The sequence below is a fragment of the Ciconia boyciana genome, chromosome 15 (assembly GCF_034638445.1).
Source record: "Ciconia boyciana chromosome 15, ASM3463844v1, whole genome shotgun sequence".
Classification (NCBI taxonomy): Eukaryota; Metazoa; Chordata; class Aves; order Ciconiiformes; family Ciconiidae; genus Ciconia; species Ciconia boyciana.
In genome coordinates, this window is record NC_132948.1 from 4,486,791 (window position 1) to 4,511,567 (window position 24,777).

Here is a 24,777-nt window from a genome sequence, read left to right on the forward strand (position 1 = left end):
CCCACCGTTGGGTGTCCCGGCCCGGCCCGGCCCCGCCGCCCCCGCCGGGCTCGGCCCCGGCCCCGGCCCCGCCCCCCCCGGCCCCGGCGGCAGGTGCGGGCCCGCCGCGGCGCTCACCTTGCGTGGTCTGCCAGCTCAGTCCCCCGATGAACATTTTGCTGCGGGAGGAAGGGGAGAGCCGTGAGCGGGGCCGCGCCGGGGGGCCGCGGCGCCCCGCGGGGGTGGCGGCGGCGGCGGCGGGGCCGGGAGGGGAGGGGAGGGCGCGGATCGGCCATGTTGGCAGCGGCACCGCCGCCGCCGCCGCCGCCGCGCCTGCCCGGGCCGGGCGGCCGGGGCCGGGGGGAGGGGGCGGCCGCGGCCGGGGCCGGGGCCGGGGGGGCGGCGGGGGCGGCGGGGGCGGCCCGCGGCGGCGGGACCAGGGGTCGTGCGGGGAGTCCGGGGAGGCGAGGCCGGGCTGGCTGCCGTCTGTCTCCATTCGGACCTCTTCTCCCTGCGAGGAGCGGCGCCGCACTCCCGGGGCAGATGAGCGCTGGAAAAGGGGCCGGACGGACAGGCCATGCTGCCCCCTCCCCCGACCCCTCTCCGCCGGGCGGGGAGGGAGCGAGGGAGGAGGGCCCGGCGGGCACAACCTGCCCGGCTCCTCCCACCCCCGCCGGCCCGCCGGCCGCCCTGCGCATAAAACCCGCCGGCGGCGCCGGGGCCGAGCGCCGGGAGCCGCGCCCGCACCGCGCCGGGGGAGCGCGCCCGGCCCCGGGCACGGCGGCGAGAGCAGCCCGGGAGCCCGCGGCCGCTTTGTCCCCGGCCGCGCCGCCCGCACCTGCCCCGGGGCGGCGGACAAAGGGGCGGCGGGCTCAGCCCCGCCGCGGCGGAGCCAGGCCTGGCCCGGTGCGCTCGGGCTCGCCGCGCCGGACCCCGGCCCGGCCCCCCGGTGTCTCGCCGCCGCCGAGCGGGCGCCGGCACCGGGCGAGTTAAAGCCGGCGCGGGGAGGGCCCGGGACCGGCCCCGGCCGCCGCCCTCCCTGCCGAGGGCGCTTCCAGGGCGGGACCGGGGCTGCCCTCCTCGCCCCCGGGCCCCCGGCTGGGCGGTGGGCAGCGGGGAGCCCCGGCGCCTGCACCCCGAGGCGCCTTCCTGGAGCCCCGGTTCCTCCGTGCCCCCTCGCAGCCCGCGGGGGTCAGAGGCTGCCCGGCCTCGCCGCTGCCCGCCCCGCACGGCGGTGCCCGGACTGGACCGGCCGGCGGGCCCCGAACAAAGCTGCTGCCGGGCACCGCCGCGGAGCCCCCTCGCAGCACCAGGTAGGCACGGCCCGGCCCGCTCTCTTCACCCGCGGCGCGGCAGGGAGGGCGGCCAGGCTGGCCCCAAGTCACCGCGCAGTTTCTCGCTCGTTCAAATTGACAGACTCGTGCCAAGCTCCAGCCTCTCTCTGCTGCCACGCAAGTTCGTCCACATACTGATAGCTTCTGGAGCAGGTCCGTGCACTCTCTGCCTCTGCTCTTGGGCAACCCGGCCCCGGCTGGCTGGAGGAGCTCAGCGAGGAACAAATGAAATGCTGGTTGTCACCTGTAAAGCTGGAGTCAGATGAGAGTTGTAGCCTCTCTCTCCTGGCTGTGCCGTGCGTTGCTCTGAGAAAGGGCACTTGGTTGCATCTGTGGCGTATCAGAGCAGAGCCGTGCACAAAACCTCTGGTGACGGTTGCTGTGAGCCCCTCTCGTTGCGAGGGGTTATCACAGGGTCCCAGTTGTGTGTGTGCCGCTGTGCCACCAAATATTCCCCACACGCATCTCTAGCTCTACTCCTTCCAGCACCAGGTATTGACAGCTCTTGGGTCCGTGCCATCCTCATTTGACCTTTCTTCCCCTTCTCTTGTGACTGCTTTTCCACGTGCCAGTACACCTCATCTCCCTCCTGGAGAGGAACCAGGACACCTTTATTTTAACAATGCTTTGCAATAGTATATTTTGTTACATGGGCTCATCCCAAGGCTGCAACTCTGAGTTAAATTCATCCTCTGCCCGTTAGCTCTGCCAAACCACCATTCACCCACTCCATTTCCTGAGCTGGGTCAGTGACACCATCCCATCTCCTGGCCCTGTACCCGCGCATGGCAACATACTCAACGCCAGAGACTTGGTAGCCACCTCCAGGAAATGAGCTATGCAGCGTCCCAGCTGTGGCCCCAGAGCAGCCCCAGCTCCCGCTGCCACCGGTCCAGGCTGAGCTGCTTCTCCAGAATACCCCACTCATCATTCCACAGGCCTGAAGTCACCACTTTGGGTGGAGGTGCCCTGAGAGGCAGCTGGGATGGTGCAGAACAGAAATATAAGTAACAACACACAGAGGTGGCACCGCAGCTGGCAGCGATGGGGAAGGGCTGTGTGGCCGGTGGAAGCAGCACTGCTGAGGCAGCATCTCGGCCATCTCCCCTTATACATCCTGAGAAACCTGGATGATAGCTGGGCTGTCAGAAAGCCACCACTGCCGCCTGCGATGCTGCCCAAGCTCACTGCTGCTGCTCTGCCTCCTGGCACCTGCTCTCCCATTTGGATGGCAAATACTCCAAAGGGGGCACTAACGTTTTCAAGTCATCTGGCACAGGTCTTATGCTCCATAATTGCCCAACCTAGGCACAAAACTAATGCTAATTAAACACAAGAAAAAAAAAAAAGAAACAAGAGCTCACTGTTGGACACACTAAAGGATAACATCTCTTGGTTTACTACCAGTGCCTTGCTATAATTTTAAAATGTTTGTTATTTATGAGACAGATAAAGTAGAGCACTCTGAGGGACACAGTATTATCTTTTCTTTGCATTATGTTTATTATTTTATTCTCTTTTTCTCCACCAAAATAATATTGGAGAAGGGAGAACAGGATCAATGTGAGTTAACATCTGTGAACATCAGAGGAAAAATAAGTGAGCCTTCAGGAGGACTTGGATGGAGGATGTGGTTGGACTTGCATCACTGGGAATGACACCGTACCATGTAACTTATTCCGAGGCCCTTTCCAAAACATACACACAATATTTTGTATTCTACCTTAGGACCCCAAAGTGCTTTGTAAATATCAATTCATTTATCTCTGTAATGCACAAGACAGTGGGTCTTGAAAAATCTGTTGATTAGTGACAGTAGGAAGCTTTCCTCACGGAGAAGTAAATATATAAACCATTCCAGACCTTATGATTGGAAAGATGATCTGCCGAATATAAAATAATGCAGCATTGTATTCCTGGGGCTGCAGACAGACAGCTGTAGTGCCTCTGTGGCTGCTGCTGAGAGGTTGCCAAACACCAGCGAGATTAACAAAACTGCTCAGTTTTCTTGCTGCTATTCAGCGTCTCGTGTGTGGTAGAGTGACACTATCAAAATCATGTCCACTTCCTGCTGAGGAGGATGATTGGCAAAGCTCTGCCCAGCACCAGTGTCAGACACTGGAGTTATTCATGGTGAGAGGGAGGTTCCAAAAAGTGGAGGTTAGGGGAGGGGCAGGGCAGTAGCCACCTCTTTTCCTCCCTCATCATATATGGCTTAGGGAGAGATCATGTCTTGGAGACCTGTCTCTAGCCAGGAGGTTTTGGCAGTCGGGTACTACAAGAAGTTTCGCTTTTCATTTAGTTTGGACAGTTGATAAACAAACTTGAACTGGAATTCAAATCATTCTTGTAATATTTGCGTTGTGATGCTGAACATGCAAACCTGGAAGATATTAACTGCAGCTCCGTAGGCAGCCTGGGGGCAATGCCAGTCTCTGGCAGTGGCTTCCGGTGGTGCTCGCGCCTGCTTTGGAAGGGATGCTGACCCTCTGGAAAGGCCGATGGCAAAACCTCCCTGCTAGCCCACGTGCGAGGCAGCCGGGGGTGTCTGCCTCAAAGGGAACCCACTGCTCAGCCACCTCCTGCCTGGCAGGAGCTGGCTTGGGGCAAGAGTCAGGCATCTTGGGGGAAAAGAGCTATTTAGAGAAATTTAATTATTTAGACTCCACTCGGGGAGGGGAACAGGGGGACGGACAGACAGAGTCAGCAACAGGAAGAGAGGAATGGCCGCAAAGGCACCAAGGATTTATTTGCTTCATGTAAGAAACCTCACGGAGCAAGATTTGCAGCGGGAAAACAGGCTACATGGTGCAGAGCATTGAAGAACAGGGTGGGAAAGAATAGAGGAGAGGACAGGGCTGCATGCAAGACAGGAAAAGAAAAGAGAAACATAGGTGTGGGTGAATAAAGAGCAGGAGAGTATGAAGAGTAAATAAAGACAACTGGGATAACTGGAAGAAAGGAGTGAGGGAGGAGAGAGGAGGAGACCACCCAATTACCACAAAACAGCAAGAGGGATGGAGCCTCAGAAAAAAAAAAGGGAAAGAGGTCTGCACAGGATGGAAAATAAAAGTAAAACATCAAGAGAACTTGTAGCGTAGTGAATAGGCATTCAGCATAAAACAGCAAAAAAGGAGAGGTCTCTGAAGGACAGTAGGAGATTGCAGGCTTCCACTTGCTGTCCTGGAAGTGATGGCTAAGGGAAAAATCAGAGAGGCCTTCCTGCTATTCTCCCTCTCTACAAGCTCTAAAAACTACTACGTGGTGTCTAGTCTCCATGATCCTATCTAAATCGGTCCAGCAAACGAGGGGGGAAACACTGACTGCTCAGCTCTAACACCAGAGCTGCTCCACACACCGAGAGCACCCAGCACTGCACCAGCCTGGCCCCTGCGCAGGTGCCACCTCTCCGCAGCAGCCTGCAAAGGGTCCCCCTTTCCAAAGAGGAGCTGAAAACATTTTCACTTTCTTAACACAATGCTCCAAAGATTGCATATAAAATGACAGAAAGCAACAACAGATTTGAAAAATTAGACCTCCCTCCTCGAAGGTGCCCTGAGCTCCACCTTCCCTCTAACCTCTTAGTTACCATTTGTCACAGGCTTTCATCAGTCACTGCTTTCTGCTCCATCCTCGCTCCTCCCTAACCTCTCCCCTGTCCTCACTCCAGCAACTGGTGCAAAGGGGACCTTTCCCAGAGCATCCACTGTTAAGAGGCTCTTCCCAGCCTGGAAGCGGAGCATCGCCTCCTGCTTTTCCTCTCCTCACCTGGAAGCTCAGAGCTTCCTGTGGGGTGATACAGAGGGACCCATTTCTCCACCGTTAGAGAAGAGAGATGAGGACGGGAGGATGGATGCAACAGAAATCCACCAGATGTGCTAGACTGTTTTAAAGAAGACATTGATTAAACTGTTCCTTGTGCTCATTGAGGATAAGGCAATTGGCTCAGTTGGCACAGAAGGAGATAAAGGTTAGATATTAGGAGAAACTTAGCAACTGCGGATGGCTAAAGATGGGAGAGGTTGTGCAGGAAGGCCAATGAGTCCGCATCCATGAAGACTTTAAGAACAAATTAAACAACCATCAGTTTGGTGATCAGGTGCTGTTTTGTCCTTGCCTGTTGCAGAGGTGACCCCTTGGCACCACTTTCAATCCTCAGTTTCTACAGTTTCTTCATCACATGAGGTGAAAGGACAGAGAGTTTGGAGTAAAGGAGGCAAAAGTGAGGGCTTGTCTAATAGAAAGGGGAGTTCTGAGTGGGTTCCAATGCATAGATGGAGGCTAGAGAAGACAGGAATCACAGAATCGTGTAGGTTGGAAAAGACCTTTAAGATCATCGAGTCCCACTATAAACCTAACACTACCAAGTCCACCACTACACCATGTCCCTAAGCACCTCATCCAAACTTCTTTTAAATACCTCCAGGGATGGCGACTCAACCCCTTCCCTGGGCAGCCTGTTACAATGCTTGATAACCCTTTCAGTGAAGTAAAATTTCCTAATATCCAGTCTAAACCTCCCCTGGCGCAACCTGAGGCCATTTCCTCTCGTCCTATCACTAGTTACCTGGGAGAAGAGACTGACCCCCACCTCTCTACAACCTCCTCTCAGGTAGTTGTAGAGAGTGATAAGGTCTCCCCTCAGCCTCCTTTTCTCCAGGCTAAACAACCCCAGTTCCCTCAGCCGCTCCTCATAAGACTTAGAGAAATTTAACATAGAGAAATTTAAAGGCTGTGGTCCACGGGCACATGTCAGGGCAAGGAACAGTGCAATATAGGGCCGGGCTGCACCAAACACCACCAAGGTCTGGGACTGAGTCGGGTAAATAGGGGTAACAGAAAAAGGTCTGGGTCAGGTTTGAGAGCATGAGCCAGTGCAATGGCTGCCAGATATCTTAGACAAAATGGGTTTCTGTATTAACATTTTTAAAAGTATTAAAGTTCTGTATTAAAAACAAAATCCTGTGTCTGGGGAGGGCGAAGAAAGAAAGAAGACAACCCAAACACAACACCACACTGGACACAGCTTTTCCAGTGTCTCCCTGCAGTGACACTGCTGAGTGCCTTGCAGCCCAGTCTGCTGGGCCTCCAGTAACCAGCTTCCCAGGCAGGGACCAGTGATGCTGCACTATCAGTTGATCTGCACGTCCTCTGCAGGTCTGACGCACGTGTGAATTATTCATCTGGGGCTGAAGTCAGCACCATGTCAAGGACCTCTAAAATCCGCCTTAAAGATAGCAGAATCCCAGGGAACAGGGGAGCAAGGGGAGAACAGGGCTCAGGGGAAGCAGGACTGGATCCTCCGCTGAGATGCTTGCAGGAGGCAGAAAATCTGGGTGCTGGCACTGTCCCAGAGCAGCACCAGAAGGAAGAGGCACTTACAGGAGCAAACAGAGAACTTTTGGCTCAACAAACGAACAGGAGCTGAGCAAGCAGAAGCTGTTTCTTCATCCCCTCTCCTTCAGGACATAATTGATTTCCTACCTCTGCTCTAACACTCACACTGGCTTTTAACTCTCCCATTTCTTCAAGACTTACTTTCTAATCTAAGCTGATGGGACCTTTGCTCCACAAATCCCAACAGCACTTCTCAGAAGACAACTTTATAGCATTCTGGTACTATGGTGGTGTAAAGTAACTGGGACTACACTGTTAAACTTAACAGCACAAAATTGAGAGGGTTTACAGATTATTTGGAGGAATGAACAGAAAAGAGCCTCTTTAACATCCAGGGTGTGTGCTAGAGCTCCTGAGACAGGAAAGGTTCAGACCAAGGCAAGCGTACAGGACAGAAATACACGCTGTAAATCTCCTTAAGCAGCTCAGCCTGTCCTGGTTCCTCAAGGTTTTCCCAAGGTATTTTGTTTGTACTTGTCACATGACTTACATCAGGCAGCACATCCTAATCAAGACGGACACCAGTGTCTTCCCAGGCAAAGCTCCCATCCTTAGACTGCAGGAGCGGCTTAGCCGCTTTGTACACGTAACCCCTGCCTGTGCCTCCTCCCTTCTGAACAGGGAATGGAGGCAAGAGAGGCCGCGAGGGTCCAGGTGCACTTGTAGTCATCTCTGGTCGTTCTTTTGTTTGCCATAGAAGAATAGGCTACAGCAAGGCACAAACTTGCCCGGGGGTGTTGTACTTAGAAGAACTCCTGGTTTTCTACAGCAGTGCACCCAGAACAGATGCTCTGGGGCCAGGAGTGGTATCCTCCAGAGAGGGAGGGCTTCCCCCACCCCAGGGCACAGCATCTTTGCTCAGGCTTACAGGCTCCCCATCCTTCCAGGCTAGGGAATGTGAAATGAGGCAGCTGTTACTAAAGATTCCAGCTGCGGCAACCTACACCAGCTTTTAAATATGTTGAGTTTGGAACTGGAAAAGGCTCAAAATCCATTCTTTGGTGCCAAGACACAGCGATTCCCCCTGCCCACAGACCCAGTGAGCTAACCTCTCACTGAAGACAAGCTCTAATTCTGCACTGCTCACAGTCTAGTGGGAAATACTTTGCTCCTGCTGCTACTTGTCCATTCTTGCCCTTGTATCTTTTGCTCACTTTTCACAGCCTTTAAGCATTTATCTTTTCACGCCTTCGCCTGCTCTGGATTTCCCTCAAGGCTGATTTTGCTACATCAGGGTCCTTATGCCATTTTCTTTTTTCTTTTTTTTTTGGTCCCAGGCAGAACTTTCCCACCTACCTCATGCCCATGCAGTTCCACGAGCTGAAGTAAACTGAGTCACTGACCCTTTTCCCACTAGGAGCAAGAAGTGATTCACAAACTATATTCCTCAGAGCTCCCAGCTGGCTGGTGGCCAAGCCACCACAACAGCAAAGGACCAGCTCCCTCCAAAAGTAGCTGTCCAAGATATTCTGCAGTGCAAAGCTGGGATGCAAGCAACATGGAGATACTCTGACTTTTTGTCAGAGTATGCAGGGGGATGCAGAGGAGCAGCAGGAAACCTCTCTCAAAGTGGAGGTGCACAATACATATTGGAACTATCCCTTTACTAGAAGTAGGAATGAAACAGTAACCTCTGCAATTCAAAGTCTCTGTCAGATACATGTATCAAAATAGGGACTATTAACATAAAAAACACGCTTAAGGTTCCTACAAAACTTCAATCTCATTAAATGTTTTTAATATTTTAGGTCCATCTACCCGACACATTCCTGATTGATGAATGAGCAGATTCTGCTCTCCTGTTTGCAGGAATGACCAGTGCAGCTCTGGAGACACCAGAAGAGAGGAATCTCATGAGTTACACTGGAAACAGTGGGATCATACTCAGGCTTGTGACATCCTGACTCACTGGACTTGTAATCTGATTATATGGGTGTTTTCGGAAGCCCTGTTTAGTACGCCCTGCGTTGCTCCAGCATTTCCCCTCTGGGGATCACCAAGTTTGCTGCTTCACAGACATCCTTGGGGTTTGGAAATTGCCTGCTTGTGATGGATGGAAACAGTGAGGCATCTTCCAAAACTTCACATCGATTTTGGGCATTTGAGTCAAAAAGCTGGAGACGCAGTAAACGTTCCTCTTTCCAAATAAGGCCTGGGGAAGCTCTGGGCACACAGCATTTTCCACAAAACAAGCACATGGTGTCTCAAGGTGTGCACCCAAGATCTGTGTTTCTTTATCTGTAGTGGCGTAGGTGACTAGGTCGAAAGCATAACGCTCGGATAATCTATACTTTCTCTTTGTTTTTAGCCGCAACAGCACCCTGTCCTCTGTTTACTGGCACTCTGCTAGACACCAAGAAAGCTAGTACAAGTGTTTTCCTATCTCAAAATTTGACATCTTCCTGTGATGTAAAGTGTAGTTAAAACAAATCACATTTTGGAGAGTGAATCTAAAAAAGCCTCTCTGGTGTTTGAAGAAACCTGGGGATAGAAGAGACGTTTGCTGGGAGAGCAGCTCTGGAGCCACGCAAGTTTTTGAAGTTGGAAAGCTCCTCTTACACACTCCTGCTAGTCAGACAAAACGTGCTCAAGTTCGTTGGTCATTCTGGAGCCTTGAAAGCAATGCAGTGTCTGGTAAATTCATTCCCAGATGCTGGGGAACAAGGGATTGTGGGAGACAGTTTAAGATGGGGAGGGATTTACTGCAGAACAGAGAAAAAGCAAATCAATGAAAGTTTGTTCAGCCTTACTTCCTTTTTTTTTTTTTTAAGTGAGGCTGCAGTAGGAGAAATTTTGGGGTTTTATGCTTGTGTTGCTTTAAGGATAGGAATGCTGGAAACGGAGGTATTTGATACCTCTGCTGCTAATTACAGTGCAAGCTCCCAGTGTCCTGACAATGCCCTTGTCCCTGACCTGGAGGGGCCTCACTGTCTCAGGGTCAGCTGTAATTTAGTTTTAGGTCAGACCTGGGACTCTCCTGCCAAACTAACTGCACTTTGTTTTGAAGTAGAAACCATTTACTAGCAAGTCTGAGACCATCAAACTCATTTCACTAACGAGAAACAGGAACGAAGTGCAGAGCCCCAGAGACGAAGGTCAGTGTTTGACACAAGGAAAGCTCAGCTGCATCACGAAGAAAGGGGCTGTTCTGCCCACCGAGCCACACAAGCGCGTGAGCTCAGGTCTTCTGCTCCCTTCAATTATGCATGTTTATTACAAAAATACCTAGGGACCAACTAAGCCATGCCAGTCCCCAAGCAGGCACAACGGCACTGCCAGCCCCCCACCTTAAGAGAGTTTACAATACAGTTGCTGCACTTTGCAGGAGGCTCAAGAAAGAGGATCGAGAGCTCTTCAGTAAAGCTCATGAGTTGTTGGTGCTGCTCCTACCTCTTCTCACAAATCACGGGTGATTTGGGCCAAGAAACTCCATTTTTCTACTTTAAAACTGAGATTTTTCTTCCCTACCTCAAAAAAAAAAAAAAACCAGCTTTGAGATCTTCAGAGAGAACATGCTGCAGAAAATAACCCAAAAGCTGTAAAGGGAAATACTTTTTAACTTCCTCCAAATAATCAGCACTCTCTAACTCACAGGGAATGAAGTATTTTTTCAAACCAACAGATTTTGATCTGATCTTCTTCCCCCTCACCATATTCATGGACAGAGATCATACTGTCATGATACTGCATAGCATTACCTGAAATTAACTCATCACTTAAAGAACTGTTCTTTACAATTTGTGGGTTAGTCTGAGAGCCCAGTGCATTTTGCATATTTTCAGAGTCCCTGCTTTTTTGCATTTATGTAGACAGAGGACTGGGTTTGCTAAAGAAAAACCTACCCAGAGCACAATTTTTTTTCAACTCTGCACATCACTGTGACAAGAGGCCAACTTGCACTTACAGGAAAAAAGCTGGATGAAAAATTTTTGTCAATTTACAAAACAGTAAAAGCCTTTTGACAGCAAAGGAAGGTTCCATGTCCAAATCTATGAACACATGAATGAGACAGGCAGGTATAGACCCAAACACACTCTTTGGGAACACTGAAACATCTTCAGCTCTAGATGCTGGCCACAGTTGGAGTTGGTGATCAGATGCAAGAGACCACAGCTATAGTGAGAAACAAGACTGCAAAGGGATGTTCAAATCTTTCTTTCATAAAAGTTGACTAGAAGACTGCAACACACCCTGATGTGCGTTAACACTTGTATGCTGCCATGCTTGACAGCTGCAAGGCAGTGGGGTAGAAAGAATTACCAATCCTACAGACTTTCAGGTGAGTTCAAAATGCAATACCCCTGTTGCCAAACACCACAGGTCCCTAAGTACATGTAAACCCAAATCTCTCCTCTCACCATTGGTGCCTCTGCAAATATCAAACCAGCTTCCAAGAGCTCATCTTAATTACTAGAGATCTTTGTGGGACAGGTCCCAGCTACCCAAGAGCTGGGTACCTCCTTCATGACTCCCTGAGAAAGCCACGTGTTTCAGGAGCGATGCAACTGCCATGTACCAGAACAAGGCTCTGGAGCAGAGCAGATAGCTTCCTTGGCAGCTGGCCCACAGAGCTGGAGCTCGCTCCCAGGAGAGATTAGAGGGAGTAAAAACCTCATTGCCATCAGAGCAGAGCACTCAACCTGCTTCTACCAGAGATTTCTCACAAGAGCAAAAAAATCCAAAAGTGTCTCTACAAAAAGGAGGCTGCGGGAACAGAGAAAAGATAACCCAGTTAATGTCATGCATACAGCTTTGCTAACAGCTCGGGAAACACTGATCAGTAAAGGACAGGCAGAAGCTCTGAGCAGAGTCTATTTTACACCAGGAAGATTACCTGACTAACATCTGGACTGAGAATTGCCTCCCTACATAAAGTCACCCAAAACCCAGATCTCCAGCTGCAAAGCTTTCAAGTGAGGTTTTTAAATTTGGAAGTTGAATAGCATGAAATACATTCTATCCTCCAGATGACCTTATTTAAGCCCCTTTTTTTATTTTCAAGGCATGGTAGAGGACAGAAGCTACCCTCAAGTTCCCAGGTAGTGCAATTTATACCCTGAGGCAGATGAAAGTACAAACTACACGGACTCACGTACACTTTGTGTGCTTTTGGACTCCCCTGCTACTTCAGGTCTCACAACATCTGCGTAACCCCTACAGTGAAGAGGAAAAGAGAGGGTTTTCACTGGTTTCAAGGAAGGCTGAGCTCTGCCCATAGACAAGGCAATTTTCTGTCTACACACAGAGGACTCTGCACAGACGAGCTGTTTCCCAAGGGCACAGCAGAGCCCCTTCAGAGGCAAATCTCAAGGCTGGAGCTCCTCTGCAGCAGGGCACGATATGGGCTCACCCCCCAGCCCAGCAGGCTCCTGGGGACAGGGCCATAATGACCACGGACTGCCCAGTTAACCATATGGAGGTCATTTCCTGTCCTCCACGCCACTGCCACCAAGGTAGGGCTCTGCAAGGTGGAGCATGGAGCTCTGGGCAGGGCTGCGCAGGCAGCAGCCCGGCCTGGGAACTCAGGAGCAGCAAGGAAGGAGAGGATGCTGGAGTGGAAGTGATTTGAATTAGAACAAACTGGCTGCTGAATAGAAGCTTTTATTCCAGCATGGAGAAGGCTTTGTTAGTCAAGCACATGTGATGCACAAAAGCCTCCACTTGAATTCATTGAGTTTTAATTGGTTCTCAGGTGGGGGAGGAGATGGGTGTTAGGAATTAGGGATTCCTTAAAGAGGCAATATCATTAAATCTTAACGCCTCTTCCCTCTCACCCCCAGCTTTGGCTTAGGAGTCTGGCCTCATTCAATTGTCTTATGTTAGAGAATCAGAAAAACTGAAGGAGAGAAAGGGTGGGAGGGGGAGTCACTAATAAAGTCTAAAGGGAGATCAATGAACGAGGAGGGTGAGGGGCAGGAGGAAGACTGAAAAAAAGAAAGAGGCTGGTTGGGAGAGGAGGGAGGTCACAGGCAGGCAGGGAAGGCAGGAGAACCTCAAAGGGATGAGGGAAAGAGAATGATGCCATTCGAGTCAGGGCTTTCTTTTCTCCCTGCATTCCTTCTTTTATTGAACACTTAAAACTTCCCTTGGAGATCCTCTAGCTTGGCTCTGTGAGCCTGTGCTCCAAAATAACAGAGTTGATCATCACAAGGAAGGAAGCAAATCCTGGGGTGGGCATGGGGTGTGTGTGCACGGGAAACGATGGCAGTGAGAGAAACCTGCTTGGAAGGACCTCGCAAGAGCTGCTGCTTGTTTTGCCAGACACAGCACGTTTCAGACAGAAGTTTTGTTACTAAGAGCCTGCTGCAGACGTAGCTGAATCAAGGTCCTTGTGAGTGAAAGAGAAAGGGAGTAATCGGGAGCTAAGGAGATTTCACAGTCGGCGTTGTAGGAGGTACAGCATGCTGCCCAGCTTACAAAAGGGACCCTGGGTACCTGCAAGCCAGACCCTGACAGACAACTGCTACACTGTGATGGAGGACACACATCTCACAAATGTATAATGATTTCCATCAGTCCAATACATCACAGGAGAGTGAATTAATGTTGTTTTACCTATTACACTTGGAATTTAGATAGGTAAGTGAATGACACACCAAACACACTGCCAGCAAACACCAACTCAAACACATTTTCTTTTAGAGCTCCTGACAGAAGAATGCTGCTTCTATATTTATGCCAGACAGTTTATCCTGTATAAAGCCATACACAGCAGATACACTTTGCAGGAAGCACTGCCTACTGTTTTACTATAATTCTTCATTACAAAATTAGACTGCACAATCTCTGCTTGTACACACCATGGCACTAATCTCCCCCAAAACAGGGGCACTGCAACTAACTACTATACGGACTCAAATGGGAGGTCTCTGACTTCTGTTTGAGGACAATGTGGGATGCTGAAAACAGCATTCCCATGGTGGCTTCTCTCTAAGAGACTGCCTGATCCGAGTCACTTACTGTGGTGTGAAATCTGAAGGAAACACAAGATCCTCCACTGACACAGCTGTAGTACGGGGTAGCTCTCTCATACACGTGGGTTATTTGTGTTTTTCAGGGCACAGAAAAAAAAAAAAAAGAGATCAGTGAATTCACCCATTGAAAGTGTCATAGGATCCAGTTTTCCAACCCCCCTCCCTGAAATACGAGCCTAAGTATCATTTAGAAGTGACACAGAGACTGAAGTCTCATTTGGTCCTTCACTCTAACTAAAAGCAGACGTGGTCTCCACCTGGCAAAGGCATTCGTGAGCAGTGAGCCGCAACAGCGCCTGGCACCGGCTACACAGAAAGCGTTTAACCACACATGGAGAAGAGCTAACACTACTTGCCTTGATTTTTAATACTGCAAAGTCTACACTCTGACTCTGCCAAGCTGCCTATTGTCACCGCTTGACCAGTGACAACCCACAAGAGCCCTGCCCTACAGGAGCAGCAGGGCTTTCCTCCAACAAGAGAGTCTCCCCTGGAAGGCTCATGTAGGAAAAAACAAACAAAAAGCCCAACAAATCATATTAGAGAGATTTTTTTTTTCCTTCTAAGCAATGTGTCTTGTGTGCTTCAGTTTGTTTCTTCTCATAGCGCACCTGCATTACAGGTAGCATGCACGTTACAGATTTATTTCATTTTCTATCTTATGAGTTTTAATTAATCCACAGGCATAATTTCAAATTATATCTGACTCACTTGAAGCTCTTCATCATCAACAGCAACATTTGTGATTCCATCTTGCTGTGCATAGTTCTAAACATGATCCCTGCCTTGTCAGAAAGCTGCATCGCTCTGCAGAGGACTGAGCTATTGCACTGTTTCCTACAACTCTGCATTCAGTGTTATGAACAGAATCCAGACAGAGCAACTCCTGTTGAAAGTGTCATAGGAGTAACAGTAACAAAATGTAGAAAAAGGCTGTCGTGGTAAGGATGGGCAAGGTCATGCCTCCAAGATTGTTCCCTATATTTATCCTAGACTTGTTGCCCTGGATGCATTTGCCCTCCTCCCAGCAGTTTTCTAGTAACAGCCTTTCCTGTAATTGTTTCCTACTCTTTCAGATACGTTCAGTTTATCTTTAATACTTCAGTGCAGGAGTACTGGCTTTCCTGATACCACCTTCTTTCTCAACAGTTCCCTGTTTTGTAGCTGCCAATAGGATCAGACCAAATGCCATTGGAAATGCCTTTGGAAAGAAAAATAATTTAAAAACCTCCCATTATGCTCAAAAATCTTGCTGCTCTCCTATGGCTTTCTATAGATGCCTTTGGTAGTTGGGATCCTCTTGCAACATTTTTCCTAGCAAGTACCATTTCCACAGCCTTTTGGTATGCGACAGCAGGCACTTCTGAACTGCTTCACTACACAAGCCACAGATTTGTCTGTCACAAACAGTGTCAGTTATCACAGCATCAAATTTGCTGTGTGCAGCAGGTCTCTTTAAGACTGCCATGAATTGAAAATTGTTTTCCTACCTCTTCTCAATGCCTGACGGAACAGGTATCTCAGCAATCAGCAGTGGCTTTGGGGCAAAGTGTGACTGACACATCTGTATCAGCTATCCAGTTAATTTTATTCCCGGCCTGTTTCATTACATTAAACCTCAAGATGCTCACCATATTTCCTCCTTTCCAAGCAGGAGAGATAGCAAAACCGTCCTTTTGGCTCCAGAAGAAGTTGAGCTGTGGCTGCTCCACCAATTAGACTGGCTTCACCTCACAGGTCCTCCTGTAACCAGGAGATTGCCTCTTTCTTTGCAAGTACTAACATCACACAAAGACAATCGTAAGCAAAATTCAGCCCTAACAAGGTATCACTGCCAATTTCAACAGGACCACAACAGATATGTCCTGTGCCAAGCTAGTGGTAAGGCACAAGCTTTTACTTTGTTATCCTCTGTGAAGAGGCAGATTGATGTGGCTGCTGGCATAGTTTCAAGAGTTATAATATGAAGACCACCTACAGCACAGGTCTTTACAAAACTGGTCAGAACGCTAGTACAGAAACATGCTCGACCCTCCTTGGAAATCACCTATTTCTGCTCCAGTGGACAAGCCCTTGCAAGGACTTTGGGAGCACCCATCCTTTGCTCTGTCGATGGCCACATCAGCATCCTGTGCGTAGCCCAAGGGTTTCCTGTAGCTTGCCCAGCAGCGAGACAGCTTGCAGCTTCCCATGCTTCTGCATTTGAAGCTGCAGCCCCCTGGCAGGCTCCACATGCAGGCTCCTGCCCCAGCCCATGCCAGGGCTGTAGTTGCTGCAGGACCGGACACCAGAGCATTCACAGCTTCTCCGGGCCCAAAGGCCACGTCCAAGTTTGTGCAGGAGGAGGACAGAGCTGCACTAGGGCTGGGCACTACGCATTACAGAGACAAAATGAGGCTAGGATGACTAATGACAGAAGCCAGCGCTGCAGAAGCTTTCCAGCCCAGCACCCTCACAGGTTTCTGTGCGAGATCCTAATACTTTGCATCTTTATTGGTGTAATATCGCACACTTACTGTTCCTTAAACTTGCACGAGCCCACAACTCTGTGGCCCCACTAGCCAGTGGACCTTGGAAAGATCTTTACAAATGCGCATTGCTACTGATAAACAGCACACAGGTTACCACTGTGAACTTCAGAGGAGTGCTCTGCTACTTCAGTGCGTTTGCCCATTGTACCTAAACATGTGATTTCTCTGAATGATATCAGTGCTCCGTCTCCTGTGTTTTGACAGGTAAGTAGACAAGGGGCACTGTAGCTTTAAGAAGGTCATTTCCACTGTCCTGCCGGTGTAATTAGCCTGCTAAAGAAAGGGCAGAGGCTGGAAATTGGATTGAGCAAACCAGGCTTTAGCCGCAGGATGAAGGCAGAGCCCCAGGATTGTTATGTTAATCACCTGAGCTCAGCAGTCCCTGCCCTTCAAACCAGTACAAACCCAGGACCCCTCTGCAGAGCAAACCCAGCCTCGCTCAGGCTCCAAGCTGCCTTAGGACACCTCTCTCCACCTCCCGGGATACAGAGGCCAGCCCTGCGGACAGACCTGGGGCCACCCGGCACCGGGAGGGGATCCCCTGCCTGGCCACGGCCTCAGCCCGTGGTCATACAGCTCCTCTGATCCAAAGCGCCGGGCCACAGCTGCCAGCAGGGTGAAGACTAAATGGGGGTCACGGGTGATGCTCTGAGCCGATGGGCCAGGGCTGCTTTACACCAGCTGAGGATCCAGCCCCGGCCGTGCTGAGTCAATAAGCATGTCTGAAAGCACAGATTGCTTACTGCTATTTCACCGATGAAAAATAGCTTTAAGAACAATAGGCCAGATTCGTATCCGGCATAATAACGGCTATAGGCAGCGGAGCTGCGGGCTGGTTCAGTTGGGTGCCAGCCCCTCTGCAGCGACAGCGTGAGCCCCCTAGGTCCCTGGGCCACCAGCTCGTGCTCAAGCCCAGCGTCTTCAGCACCAGAGCTACCCCAAGTTAATCCCAGGGGCAAGTCCTGGGGGAGCAGTCCCCCAACGTGCCCCCGCACTCTCCTCAGGAGTGCAGCCATACTCTGCACCAGAGCTGTCACCTGCACCGGCTTCATCTCCAGCACCAGCTGGTGCAATGCCACCGAAACAAGAGGCGCTGCACAAGCCACAGGCAGTGGCGAGCTTGGCCCAAGGTGCCCTGCTTGCTGAAGGGATGCTTTTGCGGCGCAGCCAGCGAGAACTGGCCACGAATCGCTCCCAGTCACAGCTGGTTGCCTGCTGCCTCCTGTTTTGTCCTCACCGCCTCTCCCTCCACGGGAAACAAGGCTGGGCTTTACCTCACTGCGTTTTACTAGCTTGCGTCCCCTGGAAATGTGCCTTTTTGTCCCCTCTTTGCTCAGATACTTTGGGCTAGCAGCCTTCACTGCCACCACCACCAACCACCCACCTTCTTTTTAAGGCAGCGACCCAGGCTGGCCATTGTCCCCTCCTTGCTGCCCCTATTTTCTTAGGGCGAGCTCGCGCCTCTCCCCCACGTCGGGCCAGCTGGGCTCCGCATTACCTCCCTTGTTCTTTGGCACATTTTTTCACTGCGCCCCTGCGCTGCCGGGGAGGGGGAGGGAGAGGAGGAGGATGGGAGGGCAGCGTCTGGCCCCACATCCAGTGCGCCGGATGGCATGGTTTTGGAGAGGCCTGGCTTAGTGAAGTTATTCAAGCCAACGGCAGCCTGGCAACCGGGCGGCCACAATGGGAGCGCAGGAGGAGGAATGTTTCCACATGCCTGATCAATGGGAGCAAGGGAGACAGCAAAGCAAACAGAAGCTGGGAAAGAGACACAAAGAGAAAGCAGCCTTTTCTCTGCTCAGTTCCTTTCATTTGTCACAGCTCTTTGTGCAGCTGATGACAACGGAGGCCCTTCGGAGGCTAGTTTTAGGGAGTTTGGTTTTTCTAATTAAATAAAATGCCGTGTCCTTTTTTTTCACTTGTCACCTTCCCACTCGCCAAAAAAACCCTAAGAGCAGCCCCATCTGTGCTCGAGCCTCCCGCTCCATGCACCTCCCGGGAGCCCCGAGCACCTCTTCCATCCTGGTAAGGCAGAAAGGCACAACCACCCCTTTGCTTCCTCAAAAGCAGCTCCCGGGCGGGATGCGGTGCCCTGCCCGAGCACCGGCAGGGCCCTGCCCGGGGGGCCGGCAGCGCCAAGCAGCACATGCCACCCGCGCCCCCCTGGCTGCTCATTACGGGAATAAAGAGCCCGGGGAAGGACAACTTCTCTGGAGGTGGTGTGCTCCCCACAGCAGCTGCTGACGAGACTAACGGGCAACTTTCTATGGGAATGAGGCAGCGTTCAAAACAGGGGAGTTGCCTTGGAAACTTGGACCATTTCTGCTGAGGGGCTACAATTTCCCTCAATAGATCCTAGACAGGATTTACCTGGGAGCCAACTGTGGGACAGAAACTCCTGCAATCTGCAAAGCGGCTGCCCCGGGGCGGGGATGGAGGTGAAGGAGCGGTTTCTGGACAGAGGCACCAGCTTGCTGGTGCTGGGCTGCACGGTCACAAACAGCAGCCGAATCCAGCCGTGTTGCGTAACCAGTGGTGGGAGCCCAAAGTTGTTTCCTCTAATTACTATGCAAGAGTTCACAGCAACAGGCCTCCTCTGTGCAGGAGTTTACAGGAAAGGTACTCCCCAGCTCTACAGCAACACCAAGAAAACCCACAGGAGAGAAAGTTTGGGGGTAAGCTTTTCTGCATTGAGGCCAGAACAGAGATTATTTTGTCTCTTTAAAAAAAAAAAGTCTACCTGGATGTATGTAGGCCTGAAGAACAGAAAAACCTGGCTGCTGAGGAATAGGAGACAGGACACCTGCCTCATCCACACCTCCACCAAAACACAAGCTTCCCCTCCTGTGACCAACTCCATCCCCAAGTGGCTGGGGCTGCAGCTCAGCTCCAGCCCTCTGGGCATCATGTGTGCAGGAAGAGGATTAGTGATCCTGCCTGTGCCTTAGCAGGAGGGAACTTTAGTTATGAAGATGGCAACATTTGGGGTCTCACCAGTCTTTTGCTCATAGTTAGGTTCAGGATGTGACCAAACTGTGAAAGAGAGCTCTGGCAACATGAGTCAGTGAATGGCAGCATAAGCTCAAGGAAACAGAATGAAACTTGGTCCTAATCACAGATGTAGCACTGGCTCAACAGCACAGGAAAATTCCTGCCCACTTCCAACAGCCAAAGATACAAATGGCTAAATACAGGCTTCTCAGCCCCCGTGGCCAGATGTTGAGAGGTGCAGGTTTACTCGTTGTCAGGCTCTCCAGGCAGACAGCAAGTTCTTCTGCCAATACCTGTTTCTATTCCCAGAATTGCTGCTGAACCCTGGGATAAATCTCTTGGCTCCTCAATAGTCCTGTTTCTCAGTCAATCAGCGGGGCTAATACTGGACCAGACATTTTGACAGTCAGGCTCTGAAGTGATAAGCACATGTAGTCTTACCAGCTCTGATGTCACCCCATCTGACGAGCACTTCACACCGTGCATCTCCACCCAGCCCTCTCCTTTGAGGGTTCAGGCACACCCCTGTTGCCTGGTCAGGTTAAAAAGGATCCCACGAGCCATTTTGCATGAAAACTGAATTCCAGCAGCATGGAGGTTTCCTCTGCTTCACTCTGGAGGCATCAAGGGGTGACACACTGCCTCAGTTTCACTGTTTCCCCCACCTCCCAACAGCATCACGTGTGACATTTTGCTGGGTAAAGATGTTTGTTAAATGACTGTTCATTTAACAACATAAGTGCCTCTAAATAATAATTATTATTAATAATAATAAATTACTAAAGAATAAGATTCTACCCTACTCCAAGTCTCCTTAACACCAAGTTGTTTGCTGCCATATAATCAGCAAACTTGCTTTTGGGAAGCGTCTCTATTTCCGTATCGAGTATATCACTGCCATCCCACAGTCCTACCTGGCTCCTCTACTGCCCCCAGACATGTGCTAAGTGCCAGCCTGCAGCTGAATGAAGATCAGGAACCTTCCCTCCCCAACTTCAGAGTGAAAACTCACTCTGCAGCCATTACCTACTGCTTCAAAATTATTCCAGCACTCCTTGAGCCTTCTTGTAAGGAAGGAGAAATCCACCTTCACTCCTGCTCAAAGGATTGCTTTCATTAGGGCCTCTATAGATTTGCAATGGCAAGTATTTGACCTGCTTCAAAAATATTCATGAGAGACTCTCACATGCATTCAGTAAGGGCAGACAAGCAAAATCCTCAGCTCATGTTCTCCTGGGGTCTCAGGGTGCTGATGGCAATATACATCCTAATTACAATATATACCATATTGAGAATGAGACCTTGTCAGCTCTAGCGACACTTTCTTTGAGTCAGAGAAACAATCTGGAAGTGATTGTGATTATTTCTCAGTAGATCAGAAAAAAGTCTAACCACATGTGAGTATTTTTAAGTAACTGCCCTTTTCTCTGGCCTCAGTGAGAAACTTCCAAGACAGGCCACAGGGAACATTTGAACTGTACAAGAATATTTAGACACTTCCAGAGCTCAGGTTGTGTAGAATAGCAAAGTGTGCTGCTCCTATACAGGAGGCAGGGGGGTAAGTCTCAGGTATGAAAACTGCCAAGATAGTGCATTATGGTGTTCACTGAGGTCCAAAACAAAAAGATTGCTCTTCTTTATAAACAGTGCATTTGAAGTGTCACAGCATAACATGCATGTGACAAAATAAGCAGGAAAAGCAGCATTCACTCACCACCACCAAGCACCACAGAATGCTAACCAGTTACTGCAGATTTCCAGAAACGTTGCAGAGCAGCGCAAAATGGAACCCAAGTGGTCCCTTATGAGAAAGAAAAGCAAAGTGTACTCCCTTTTAACACCATCACAGCAAGGCAAAGCAGTTCTCACATAGCTAGTGCTCTTCTTTCACTTTTGCACCTGCTGTGAAGACACTGTCCTGATAAGTAGCAGCACTCTATAGCTCCTTGGTCTGCCTCTCTCAACAAGACCCTTCTGTGCTGCCTATGGATTCATCTCAAGATAACATTCTTCGGTAGAAGGACAACCTGCTGATGGACACATGCAATTAGTAGCCTGCTGACAGGTACCCTTTCAGCCTCTCTGTGGCCCCTTTTACTCAGGTAAAGCTGGCACAGTGATCCAGCCACCCATCCTTTGTTACAGCTCTATAAAGTGGAGGAAATAATTCAAAAAGTCTTAAAGGGAACCTCAGGCTGGGAAGAGAAAATGTGATAGGTATTTCATAACTGAGGGAGAAGCAGCATTTTATCACTGTTGAAATGGCTCCCACTACTGAATCAGTAAGTGCTTGAGCTTTGTATGATTCTCCTTAGCACAGGTAATACCACAACAAGGCAAAGAGCTACCACCTGCAAATATATAAACAAGTAAATCTCAGAGTGGAGAAGGGGTGGGGTGGAAAGAGAGCATTTCTTTCAGGAACTACTGCATTAATCCCAACTGAAAGGGGAATACTTCCTCTAATATCTTTCCTTTCAGTCTTCTGACAACGTGACCCTGATGCAGACAGCACACAGATGATGCAGACAGCACACGCAAGGCAACTGGGATGGTGGTACTGCCCACCCTGACCTGCTGGCGTCCTGCAAGATACACAGCACACACCGTAACCAGTGACCACATCTCCAAGAAGCCTAATTACGTGACCTTGCCACAAGGGTCAACCCCCAGGGTGGGAGGAAAGGAAATCCTTTCAGGCATATCACATCAGAGCTTCTTGAGATCCTTCCCACTTACTCATGTCTCAGTCCCACTGGCACACGTGAGCCACAGCCTTGTATAGATGTTTTCTGAACAAAACTAGAACTAAAGTGATGCCAACTCATTTTGGTATGGATCAAGCCAAACAACTTCCTGTGGTTACAGGACAGACTGCAAATATTTATTATAACAGCCTCTTCCACCCACAGCCATAGATCCCTAATGAACATCAGAGAAATCCATTCCCCTGGGTACAGTCTGTCCATGGCCACAGCACATGTGGGTGCCAGAAACAAAGCACAGGGCAGATACAACCCTGTTTCCTTCAGCACTTGAGGCCGTGACCTTTACCATCCACTTGGCAGGGGATGTATGTGGTGTTCAGAGATTGCTCCCCCCAGTGTTCAGGCTTTTCCCTTTGCTCACAGATACGTTACACAAAACACAGCCCAGACTTACCACAGGTGGTATATAATGGTGAAAACCAGCCATCCTTTCTATAAAAATTCACCAGTCTCCCCTTAGCCTGCCACAGCCCACTCAGACATTCCTACAAAACCAGGGAAAGTGGCTTTTAACCTTTTCTCATTTGCAGGCCCTTACAGGTTTTTCCCTAGAAATATGGACCTACATATAGTGAACTTCAGCCTACTGAAAATACACCACATTTCTCTTGTCGAAGCACATAGTAAGAATCCTTACAAGCTAGAGAAATAGAAGTTAAGCTAGGTTAACAAGGATAACAAGAAAAAATTACAATTCACTGCCTTTACCTAGGGAAGAAATGTTCCTTTGCTCCAGTGAAAAAGCTGTGACTTCCAGAGAGCTCAGACATGCTGTCTTCTACAGCCCATCCCTCATTTTGCAGTGATCAGCCAGACTGTGCAGTACAAGGGAGAAATCTCTCCTGGCTTGCCATCTGACTTAATGTGGGGGACCAAAGAGCAGACATGTGAGTGCTACCCATAACCTCCACTGGAATTAAAAAGTCATTCATACAAAGCCATCAGTAACCTCCCACACTCTGCCAAGGTCTATGACCAGGCACAGAAGTGCCCTCTGCAAATTCCCTTTTAGAAAGGCTGTGACAGCCAACCTCTGTTATACCACTTGGCACCTGATGAGCAGCAACTGGGAAGGGCACCAGCCTACAGGTGGCCACAGCAATGCGCTTCCCAGTACTGGGGGCTGGTCAGTGGCAGTCCTGCACAGAGCTGGGGGAAAGTGGATTTCATCACCCTGAAATTCTGCCAGTACAGCAGGTCAGCCCTCTTCTGCATTGTCACTCTGTCCTGCTGGTTACAGACAGTTGGCTCTAACTCCAGGAGCAGCAAAAGCTACTGTCTCATTTCCTCTGTCATCTTTATTGTCTTAGCACTAAAAGCCATATGAATCCACAGAGTTAAATCCACCCACTGCTGCAATTCCAGAAGTGTATGCATCCTTCTATCATATTAAAACTGCCACACTAATGGTGCCCAGCAGCAAGTCCTCCATCCTGCCTGTTGGCCATTATAGCTCTTAGTGATTCTGTCATGCTAGAAGAGTTTGTCAGCTTGTCTCCCACCCAGTTCTGGGGACACCGATGTATCCAAAAGGCATCTCACAACATCCATCACAAAAACAACCACAGGGCTGAGCATCGAAACTGGCCACAGGATGTCTGCCCACAGCTCTGAGAAGCTAATTTGAATCTGGCCAAGCTGTATGGACTCAATAATTAACAAAGAATGTACCTGAAGCCAGTATATTAAGGGGTGAGAATGCATTTCAGGTCTAGAGAATTAAACCATTGTAATAAGAGACGAGGAAAAAAAAATCTGAAGTAAAATCCTTGCATAGACCTTGACTATTCCCTTAGCAGGACAAACCTGATGACTAGTTGTTGTTTACAACGATAAGGTCAGAGGAAAGGCCATTTCCTCTCAACAATTGTCAGAAGGGATTAAAACCTGCATTCAGGCTCGCTTTGAACTAGCAGGTACTCCATTCCCCGATGGTATCAGGATCCATTCAGCGAGGTCTCAAGCAGCCTCCAGGGCATCTCTCCATAATGCCCCTATTGTGGAAATATGCAGGACTGCTTCCTGCATTCCCTCTATCTTTATGAAGCTTCACCCTTGTGGTCTGATACCCAGGTCAGGAAGCAATCCTGCAATCACTGTTTAATTAGTCATTTCCCAAGTCTGCCTCAGTTGAGAGTTGCCGCTGCTTGTCAGCTTCTGAAGAGGGAGGGTGGGAATCAGAAACATCACTACCAGATTGGGAAAGAAAAGTTGCTCGCAGGGTTTGAGGCGCGTTTGTACCACGACATGCTCGACATGCCACATTCTCCATTTCCACTTTTTTTTTTTCCTAAGTAGAAGGATTTGAGCAGATGAAGGGGCCATCGCACCTTCTGCAAGTCAAGACAAAAGCTGATTTATAACAAAAGTGGTTTTATTTTTGTTGATTTGTTGTTACAGGCTGGGCTTTGGTTGGCTTGGGTTTTGTTTTGTTTTTTTTTTTTCCTTGAGAAATAGCGTCTTTGATACAGAGCACATACTTCAAGAGAGGTCTGTTCCAGGAATTCCAGTTGCATACTTTCCTTTGTGGAAGTCAGTACTGAGCCTAAGAGGTTGGATGCATGCAGCTTCGGCTTTTCCAAATGAGCTCACTGGAAGAGGTACTTCTTACCATACAGGCACCAATTTGAAAAGAATGAGAGTTATGTAGTATTAAAATATTTGTCTAGATAATGAGTGTTCATGTGTGGAGGAACGCTAAAGGAAAAATATGTTTGTTGAAACCCAACTGTTTTGAAAAACATGGTGATTTTTTTGTTCAACAAAATAATTGAGGTATTTCAATAATGTCAAAAAGGCCTAT

General features: G+C 49.6%; 1 protein-coding gene across 2 annotated transcripts in view; it reads right to left on the minus strand.

Annotated features, from left to right (window-relative positions):
* Positions 1 to 628, minus strand: part of MSI1 (musashi RNA binding protein 1) — a 31,472-nt gene extending 30,844 nt beyond the window's left edge. For both annotated transcript variants that reach the window (XM_072880342.1, XM_072880343.1), the window contains exons 1-2: positions 417 to 628; positions 118 to 158 (exon numbers count right to left, since the gene is read on the minus strand). In XM_072880342.1, coding sequence (XP_072736443.1) covers positions 118 to 158; positions 417 to 475 — 100 coding nt within the window. In that variant the 5' untranslated portion in view covers positions 476 to 628. The remainder of the gene's footprint in view (positions 1 to 117; positions 159 to 416) is intronic.
* Positions 629 to 24,777: the final 24,149 nt, after the last annotated feature.